The sequence below is a fragment of the Struthio camelus genome, chromosome 5, assembly GCF_040807025.1.
Source record: "Struthio camelus isolate bStrCam1 chromosome 5, bStrCam1.hap1, whole genome shotgun sequence".
NCBI lineage: Eukaryota > Metazoa > Chordata > Aves > Struthioniformes > Struthionidae > Struthio > Struthio camelus.
Window position 1 is genome coordinate 7556207 of NC_090946.1, and position 10006 is coordinate 7566212.

General features: G+C 59.7%; 1 protein-coding gene across 1 annotated transcript; it reads left to right on the top strand.

The window, feature by feature from the left end:
* Positions 1-91: 91 nt before the first annotated feature.
* Positions 92-9266, top strand: SSRP1 (structure specific recognition protein 1). The gene is made up of 17 exons (XM_068944493.1): positions 92-175; positions 986-1182; positions 1851-2036; positions 2422-2527; positions 3259-3449; positions 3533-3763; positions 3859-3962; positions 4185-4313; positions 4728-4949; positions 5149-5221; positions 5768-5906; positions 6067-6112; positions 6873-6996; positions 7532-7702; positions 8070-8161; positions 8338-8521; positions 8893-9266. The coding sequence occupies exons 2-17, from the start codon at positions 1129-1131 to the stop codon at positions 8959-8961; spliced, it is 2121 nt and encodes a 706-aa protein (XP_068800594.1). The 5' UTR covers positions 92-175; positions 986-1128; the 3' UTR covers positions 8962-9266.
* The last annotated feature ends 740 nt before the right edge of the window (positions 9267-10006 follow it).

Sequence of the window (10006 nt, forward strand, 5' to 3'; positions counted from 1 at the left end):
GCTGTCCATGGTCCCGGCCCGCGCGGGCAGCGCGAGGTCCTCCCCCGCCCCGACGGTGGCGCCTAGAGCGGCCGCGCCGCCGCGCCTCTCTATGGCGGAAGTGGGGGCTGGTTCCGGCGGCGGCGGCGGCGGCGGCTGGCGGGGGGGGGGGGAGGAGGAGGAGGCTCCGCGCGAGGTTCGTGTTGCGCAGGCGGGAAAAGTGGCCGCGGTGCGGGGGGGGGGGGGGGGGGGGGGGACAAGGGGCCGGGATGGGGGGGGCAGGGGCCTTGGGGGGGGTACGGGGGTTGGGGGGCCCGGGAGGCGGGTCTGGGGGTGGGGGGGGGGGCTAGGGGCGGCGGAGCTCGGTGGGGGGGAGGGGCCCGGGGGGGGTACGGGGGGCCCGGGAGGCGGGTGGGAGGGGAAGGTTTTTTGGGGGGGGGGGGAACCTGAGGGCAGGGTTGTGCCTCTGGGGCATTTTGGGGCGCGGGGCAGAGGGAGGCGGTTTGGGGTGGCAGGGGACGGAGGGAGGGGCAGGGGAAGGCCCGCGGGGGGGCGAGGGGGTGGGAGTTTGGGGCCGGAAGGGCTGGCGGGGGCTCGGGCGGCTTGGAGGGAGCTTCAGAGGTGTTGGCGGGTGCTGGGGGAAGGGAGAACAGGCCAGGAGAGTTGGGGGGTTGTCCGGTCGCCCCGTGGCAGCTCCCGCTGGACTGTGCGTCCCCCCCCCCCCCCCCAAAATGGGTCAGGCAGCTTGCCCAGGGACCGGGGGGTCGGACGCGGGGGTGTAGGCAAGGCTAGCTGGGGTTGGGGGGCGGGAGCAGGTGGAGAGGGACAGCTCTGGGGGTGGGGGTGCCGGGAGCGAGCCTCGTTCCTCAGCTTTTCGGCTCTCTGTGCTCCCGTCTGTCTGGACCGCGTGAGCTTCTCCTCGGCAGAGGAGCCTTTCTTGTCCCGAGGGGTTCGAACTCAAGGTGTCTCCTTGCCGTGCTCTGCTCACCCTCTTCTCCTCCCCCAGCGCTTCGTTGTTCAGACGTTGTCCTCGCCTGCCACCCGACCAGGGCATGCCGGGCTGAGGAGGGAAGTGAAAGACTCGCTGTTCTCGGCGTCCTCCCTCTCTGAAAATCCAGGCGCCGCAGCTTTCTCGGCCCCGAAGCCGCCATGGCCGACACGCTGGAGTTCAACGAGATATACCAGGAGGTCAAGGGATCCATGGTGAGAGCGCTGGGCAGCAGTCTGCCCGGGAAGGGCTCCCTGCGGTTGTGGCAGGAGTGTCTTGCAGGGCCACACGCTCGCCAAAGCTTTGCGTTGCTTGCTGCGTCTCTGGGGCCGGAGACGAGCAGGTGACACGTCAATGCGAGATGTGGCCTCGTAGATGTAACGCTTCAAACGCTTCAGGCGCTTCGCTGTGCACTGGGGTGTGGGCCCCTACGTCTCTTTCGCTGCCTTGTCCTGGCAGAGAGCGCTTGGCGGATCTCGACCGGAAACCAGAGCGGCGGCGCCTCGTTTCCAGGGCTGAAGTGTTTTGGAGCCCCCATCAATAGGGGCTTTTAGCGCCTGCCTGTTGTGCAGCTAGCGAGGTTGTGGTTGGGAACGCTTCCAGGAGCAGGGGTGCCACTGGTAAATGCTGTAGCTACTTTGAGAGGCGTGCGCGTTGTACATTAACCCGTGCAAAGAGCACGTGGAGGACTAAAGCCGGGGAGGTGTTGAAGGGAGTCCTCTTGTTTCACCTAGAAGGATTGGGCAGCCGTCTGTTCCGTGCCAAGGGAGGCAGTTCCCTGCTCCAGGGCCTGAGGGCTGTGTCTCCCTTGGGCTGCCCCCCTCTCCGCGGGTGTGAGTGCGGGGTGAGCTGTGCCCCGCCTCACGCCCGCCTCTCCCGTCAGAACGATGGTCGGCTGCGCCTGAGCCGCCAGGGCGTGATCTTCAAGAACAGCAAGACGGGGAAGGTGGACAACATCCAGGCGTCGGAGCTGGCGGAGGGCGTGTGGCGACGCGTGGCGCTCGGTCACGGCCTCAAGCTGCTCACCAAGAACGGCCACGTCTACAAATACGATGGTTTCCGGGAATCGGTGAGCCCCCAAGCCCCGTTGTCTCTGACCTCTCCTTGTCTCTGACTGATGGCTGAGCCGTGCTGCGTGCATGCCCACACATGCACTGCACAAGCCCTTCAAAACATGGAGTGCGCTTTTTTTTTTTCTCTTCCCTAAAACTGTCCCTTTTCTTGTGGGCTTGTTCTGCAGCCTCTTTGCTTGTTCCGTATCTAGCTTTGCTGCTTGTGAGCCTTGCAGTGCCAATCTCCTTCCTCTTAAGAACAACTCTGACCCCTGTTTTTCTTGCTCCTCCTTTTGTGTGTGGGACTCTGTCCTGGTTATGCGTTCTGGGCAGTGCCCATGAGCACCTGGTAGCTTCTGACAGACACTCACTGTTTTTTTCCTGCTTCTCACCCTGGCCCAGGAGTTTGACAAGCTCTCAGATTTCTTCAAGGCCCACTACCGCCTGGAACTGGCGGAGAAGGACCTGTGCGTGAAGGGTTGGAACTGGGGGACGGTGAGGTTTGGAGGTGAGTTGTGGCGAGCTAGGAACAGCCCAGTGACTCTGGGCTACTGCAGAAAGGGGATCTGTGCTGGGTGCAGACAGGACCTCCCATGCCAAGGTGGTGGAGCTAGGGCGGTATCCAGTAGCTGGGGACAGTTTCCCGTTCCACCAGCACGGTTGTTCGCGCAGTACTTGGCTGTTAACAGCTTCCGATGTTGTTCTGGGCATCTGCAGCTACCTGCTTCCTGAGGGACGTCCTCGGGTAGAGCGTGGGTGTAAGTTATCCTAGGGAAGTAAGAAATAGATGCAGGCCCTAAATCCCAGGGGAAGGTTTCTACAGGCAAAGGACGCTCAGTGTAAAATAAAGGACTGTGGGAGGGGTAAGTGTCTGCCAGTGCCTGCCACTTCCTGGGGTGGGAGCTGATGGAGGCTCCCCCAAGGCTTGACACCAGGGGAAGAAGGGAACAGATAGTTCCCTGGTTTTTGCATGTGTTCAATCTTTTTCTCCTGGGCCTGTGGCTGGCCGTAGCTGGAAGGAGAAAACTGGGCAGATTGCGCAGTAAGTATGGAGATGAAGAGGGGAAGCGTTGCCGGAGTCTGGGAGAAAATCGAGGCTGCTGCTGGAGAGGGGCTCTAGGATCAGACCCCCTTGGGTCTGCCCAGCAGTGTGGGCCTTAGATTCTTATCCCTGCATTGCAGAGCAGTAGTTTTGATCTTCTCGTAACTGGCTGCATCTCCCCTCCCCACCTCCTGTAGGACAGCTTCTCTCCTTTGACATCGGAGAGCAGCCGGTGTTTGAGATCCCCCTAAGCAACGTGTCTCAGTGCACGACAGGCAAGAACGAGGTGACGCTGGAGTTCCACCAGAACGATGATGCCGAGGTCTCGCTCATGGAGGTTCGCTTCTACGTGCCCCCTACCCAGGAGGACGGCGTCGACCCTGTGGAGGTGAGTGCGGGACCGAGGGGAGAGCAGAGGGGGCAGCTGGGTGTCCTCACCTGGTGCCTGACCTCAACGCCCTTGCCTTGCAGGCCTTCGCTCAGAACGTCCTCTCCAAGGCGGACGTGATCCAGGCCACTGGGGATGCCATCTGCATTTTCCGGGAACTGCAGTGCTTGACGCCTCGCGGGCGATATGACATCCGTATCTATCCCACCTTCTTGCATCTCCACGGCAAGACCTTTGACTACAAGATCCCCTATACTACTGTGTTGCGCCTCTTCCTGCTCCCGCACAAGGACCAGCGGCAGATGTTCTTCGTGGTGAGGAGGGGATGAGGGGTCTCCCTTCCCCCAGGGAAGGGTGACGAGTGTCGGGTTTGGGGGCTCTCGGCTTCTCACCTCCTTTTCTCTTTCAGATCAGCCTGGACCCCCCGATAAAGCAAGGCCAGACCCGCTACCACTTCCTGATCCTGCTCTTCTCCAAGGATGAAGATATTTCACTGACCCTCAACATGAACGAGTGAGTTCCTCTCCTGCCAGGCAACCCCCCCTGGACCCCACCTGGATCTGGGGGCTCGAGGGAGCTGGGAGGGAGGTAACAATCCCCCCGTTCCCATGCTGGAGCTGGTCAGGGGCATCTAGCCCCTGGGGCTCCTGAGTTGGTCTCCCTGTTTGCCTGCTAAGGGCTCCTTGGAGCCTGAGCTCCCTGTTCTCACCATTGCCCTCTCTTTTCGCCGTGCAGGGAGGAGGTGGAGAAACGCTTCGAGGGGCGGCTCACCAAGAACATGTCGGGCTCCCTCTACGAGATGGTCAGCCGGGTCATGAAGGCACTGGTGAATCGCAAGATCACTGTTCCCGGCAACTTCCAGGGGTGAGGCGTGCTGCTGCCAGGGAAGAAGGGGGCGTTGCTGCCTCTGACTGTGGGCGGTGAGACCTGGGGTCTTTCCCCTCTAGGAGCGGGCGTGGAGAAGGGGGATGATGCCAAGTGTGGCTTGTCCTCTCTAGGATAGGAGATGCTTGTTATTTTATGGATATGTTTTTTGTAATCTCAAACGCTATCTGTCTGAGATCTCTCCCAGACTCTGACAGCAGAACTTGCCCCTCCTTTTCTCTCCCGTTCCTGTGATCAAGGAGAAGGGACTTTGCGAGATTTGAGGCTCACACTGGGGGAGCAGCTGATGGACTTGTCTGGGCTGCCGAGATCCTCGGTCTCGCTCTGGGGGGGCGTGCACAGGGAAGGTGTTTGTTCTCTGCTGGCATAACGCGGTTGTATTTGCCCTCACAGACACTCTGGGGCGCAGTGCATCACCTGCTCCTACAAGGCCAGCTCGGGGCTTCTCTACCCGCTGGAGCGCGGCTTCATCTACGTGCACAAGCCACCCGTTCACATCCGCTTCGATGAGATCTCCTTCGTCAACTTTGCCCGTGGGACGACCACCACCCGCTCCTTTGACTTTGAGATTGAGACCAAGCAGGGCACGCAGTACACCTTCAGCAGCATAGAGAGGTGGGCGCAGGACGCGTGGCAGGGTGTCGCTGGACCCTCTCGGCTGCTCTTTGCGCTGCCCCCGTGTCCTCCATGTCAGTCACGTGTTACACCCTCACCAGTGTGGAGAGGTGATCTGTGTTTCTGGCATGCACCATACAGACATGGGTGCTGGCACCCCGATTCCCACTTGTCCCTGACGGCCCTGTCTCTCCTGCAGGGAGGAGTACGGGAAGCTCTTTGACTTCGTCAATGCCAAGAAGCTGAACATCAAGAACCGAGGCCTCAAGGAGGTACCCGCAGAGGAGGGCCGGTTCCCTGTGCCCTGCTGGAACTGCTGGCCTGCAGGATGGGGTGGGGAGAGAGCTGGGGGCTTTCTTCCATCCAAAATTTTGCTGCTTTTTCCTTTTTTTTTTCTTTTTTTTTTTTTCACCTCTCTTTTCTCTCCTTGCCCTTGTAGAGGAAAAAGGTCCGTGCGATATCCCTTCCTCTTTCTCCTCCTCTTCCTCCTCCTGGTGCAGGTTTCCTCTGCATGGCTGTGGTGATCCATGACTAATCCCAGTAACTCCGGCATGATTTGTGAGAGGGGCCCCCACCTAACTCAGTTAACACTCCAGGGGTGCCTTTTTTGCTCCCCTCCCTTGATTCTTGGTGGGGAGAAGGAGGGGACGTGATGGGTGTCTCCTCCTCCCCTCCCAACCTGGCCCATGCATGCGTGTGGGGGCCTGCCCAGGGGCTGTGCGCGCCCAGGAGCATGCCAGGAGTTGTAGTTTCCAGAGGTGGTGTGCGTATAGGTGAGGGGAGAACAGAGAGCGGCCCTCACTCCATCTCTCCCACAGGGTATGAAGCAGAGCTATGACGAATATGCTGACTCAGACGAAGACCAGCACGATGCCTACTTGGAGAGGATGAAGGAGGAGGGCAAGATCCGGGAAGAGAATGCCAACGACAGCAGCGACGGCTCTGGGGAGGAGACTGGTGAGGGCTGAGGCTGGGTATGCGTGAGGGACTGCCTGGGAGTCTGTCTCTGGTGCTCCCTCTGTCAAGTCCTGCCCTGGGGGGTTACTGCCATCCCCTTCCTGCTGGGCTGTCTGTCCTTGCCTTGCTGTAAGCTGACCCCTGCAATCTCTCCTTCCAGATGAGTCATTTAACCCTGGAGAAGAAGATGACGACGTGGCTGAAGAGTGAGTAGAGGCTGGGCGGGAGCCTGTCTTGGGGTGGCTTTTGGAAGCTGCTGTTTGTGAGGGTCACGTTGGGGGCAGTGGTGGTGAGGGGCTGCGTGAACATTAGGGAATGCACTAGATACAGCAAATCCTGCTCTAGCAATCCCTTGCCCTAAAATCTTGAGAAGCGGGTGCAGTTTTGGGCTCTCTACCTCCTTATTGGTATCATAAGACACACAAGAGTTAGAGAAAGGTGAGGGGAATGATAATATGTATGGATTAGCTTCTGGAGGAGGCCTGCTTGAGAAGGCCTTGGCTCTTCAGGCTGGAAAAGCGAGAACAGCAGGAGGAGAGTGGGGTAGAAGTCCATATAATGCTGATTGGTGGGAGAGGGTGGATGAGAATCGCAGTTGCCCTGTAGGAGCTAAGGGGCATCATGGGTGCTAGTGGGAGCCAGGTTCAAAGATCCAAGGTGGATCTTTGTGTAGTTCAGCTCTAGAGCCCCTTCCTGTGGGGTGCTGGGAACGGAACGCCTGAAGCTTACAGGAATTCAGAAAATGACCAGCTGTGTTCATGGAAGAAAATTCTATTAACGGTTGTTAAGCATGTACACAAGAGCTTCAGCTCAGGAAGTCGCTGAACCACAGGCTGCTGGAGGCTGGGAAAGTTCAGGGGCGAGTCTTACTGTTTGCTCATCGTTGCTCTATCTCCCCCACTTTGTGCTTCATCTCGTTTGGGTTGGGGTCTTGAGCTGTTCCTAAAGCCGAGTTTCTGCACGCAGATTTGACAGCAATGCCTCGGCTAGCTCTTCCAGCGGTGACGGTGACAGCGACCGGGACGAGAAGAAGCCAGCCAAGAAGGCCAAGATTGTCAAAGACCGCAAGCCCCGCAAGAAGCAGTTGGAGGTGAGAGGCTGCTGCTGGTGGGATAGTGAAGAGCAGGACCTGGCGTCCCTGGAGCGTGGATTGCTGTTCCCTGTTGGGAGCAACACCAGGAGAGATCTGGGTCCCGGGACATCAACTGAGCTGCTTCGCTTCAGCCTGTTTCTGCTGCAGGCTGATCTGGTCCCACCACCTCCCCGTGCTTTGCCCTAGTGGGGTCAGTTGTCCAAACCTGGCTCCTCTGCCTTCAGCAGACTGTTATTCATCCTGCAGATGAGTCTGGGTTGAGTCCCTTCCAAAGGGTTTGCGGTGCCTGTGCCTGGCAGGTCCTTTTGATTTTTGGACACCTTGTCTCCAGCAACCTGCCCAGTGGGTGCTTTGAGTTGTTGGAGGCGTGGCCTGACAACCCGTTTCCCCCGACGGTGTAGTGGTGGGCTGAATTACCGGTGGGATATAGGAGGCACGCTGAGACCTAGCCCTTTGTCTTGGGGCAGCCCTGAAGTCTTTAGTGAATAGCGTTGCACGAGGCTTTCATGCTTGTTCTCTCCCTCCTTCCCAGAGCAAGAAAGGGAAAGACCCCAATGCTCCTAAGAGGCCGATGTCAGCTTACATGCTCTGGCTGAACGCCAACCGCGAGAAGATCAAGTCAGACCATCCTGGCATCAGCATCACAGACTTGTCTAAGAAGGCTGGGGAGCTCTGGAAAGCCATGTCCAAGGAGAAGAAAGAGGTTAGGCACACAACGAGGAGGAATTTGCGAGGGGCACCTGGGTTGCTCTGCTGGTGGGGGGAGCTGATCCATGTCTAGGAGGGAGAGGCTGGACGTTAGGAAGGAAGCGTGGCAGGCCCTTGGTTGGTCTCAGGAACCTAGCACTCCATAAACAGGAGGTTAGAAAAGAAGCGTTGCAGTGCGGAGGTGATGTCTTTGGGTTGGGCAACTGCTGGGCGGGCACAGTCTTGACCGAGGTGGTGAGCTGTGTGGTGGGAGTGCTGGTGCGCTGCGGGTGGGGACAGTGTTGGACTCTGGCGGTGCAGATGATGGTGGTGGAGGACTGGATGCGGGAGAAGGCGTTGCCAACATTGTGCTCTGGCTGCAGGAATGGGATCGTAAGGCAGAAGACGCCAGGAGGGACTATGAGAAGGCCATGAAGGAGTACAGTGTGGGCAGCAAGTCAGAAAGCTCCAAGACGTGAGTGGGCTGAGCGGAGAGGGCTGGTAGGGGGAGGTGGCAGGGCTTTGCGTCTCTGAAATCTGTCTGTTGTCCAGCCATCGGGGTGCCTGGGGTTGGGGTGCGTGGGGGCAGTATCCTTGGCTGCGGGCTGTCAGCAAGGCAACGCTTCTCTCCCTTCTACCCTCCCAACACAGGGAGCGGTCTAAAAAGAAGAAGAAGAAGCAGGAGAAGCAGATGAAGGGGAAAGCAGAGAAGAAAGGTGCAGCCTCCAAGTCTTTGTCCTCCACCAAGTCCCCTGCCAAGAATTTGAGTGAGAGCTTCAAGAGCAAGGAGTTTGTCTCCAGTGATGAGAGCTCCTCTGGAGAGAGCAAGAAGGAGGTATGGCTCTTCCACTTCTGTTGGCAGGCTTGGGTCCTCTGCCCCATCTTCTCTATGGTGCGCTCCGGTCATCTCTTTGGGAATGGTACACCCGTCCCACCTCTACAGGGAGCGCACCCCTCTGGTACGTCTTGTCTGTTGTTCGCTCATCTCATCCCTGTGGGAGTGGCCCCTCTGGCCCGTCTTTATGCTACGCGCAGGCGGCCCCTACGGGTCCCATGGTGGAGGACGCGCGGGCTCGGTGCTGTTGACGCCTCTGCCTGTTCCCAAGGGACAGCAAAGCCCCCCGCCATCACCCCGACCCACCTCGGAGAGGCAGGTGAACAGGAGCTGCCGAGGTACCGCTGTCCTAACGTCCTCTCTTGCCACAGGACTCGGAGGAGGAGGGAGTTGCCAGCCTGCCCCCCAGCTCGGAAGATTCTGTGTCCGGCTCGGATTAGCCCCGTCCCTGCCGTTTCCAGGCTGGTTCCCAGGTCAGCGAGAGGACTGGGACGGGCCGGCCCGCGTCAGGGGCCCAGATCTTGGGCTACAGCCGGCTCTGAACCCACCTTGCCTCGACTTTGAGTCCTCCTGCCCGTACCGCCGGGGGCAGGGAGACGCAAGAGCAGGGTAGGCAAGCCCTCTCCCCTCAGTGCCTGGTTGGGGGAGCGAGACCCCATCACAAGGAGGCCCAGGAGGGGCCTCAGTCTCACCTCAGCCCTGTTTCTCACCAATTTATTTTTTTTAAATACTCGGGTTTGTTTCAGTCTCTCTCTCTCTTTTTTTTTTTTTTTTTTTTTGTATTTTGGGTCCGTTCACGTGGCAAATCAGATTGAATAAAAAAACCCCACCGAGGGAGTGAGTGTGGGTGCGGAGCCGGGGGAGGCAGAGGGAGCAGGGTGGGCTCCTTCTTCCTTCCCCCCACAGCGGCACCCCGGGGCCGGGTTGTGCCGCGGCTGCTTCCTCGCAGCTGCAGCCGGCAGGGGTCGAGCTCCGTTTTGTCCTTGAAACGGGGCCAGAGGCTGAGCTCACTCCCTGCCCGTCCATTAGCAGCCCCGAGCCCCTCCTTCGGCCTCCCTAATTCCGTTAAGGAGCCATCAGGCTCCTAATGGAGGCCCCACGGTCGATCCTGATGCAATTCAGCGGAAAGCATGGGGCCCAGGGCTCCTCCACTCCCCGACGCGGGGTGGGGTGTGGGGGGGTGCTACAGCCGGCCGCTCTGGGCCTCGCGTCCCCCCACGGAGGGTCGGGGATGGCGCCGAGTGCTTGCACGGCCGCCCCAGCCCCTCTTGGCCCCTGGCTCCGCTGCAGAGGTCGGGGGCTGATCCGATTAGCGCCTCTTCTCCGGGGCCATCCATTACCGTCTCTCCGCTCGACCTGTTGCGGCCGCTTCCCGGTCTAGGCTGTAATTCAATCGCAGCGGGCTGTGCGGGGACGGGGCGAGGCCCTCACCGCATGCTTATTTACCAGCACCGCTGCGCTGCCGCGCGCGCTACCCTCGCGGCC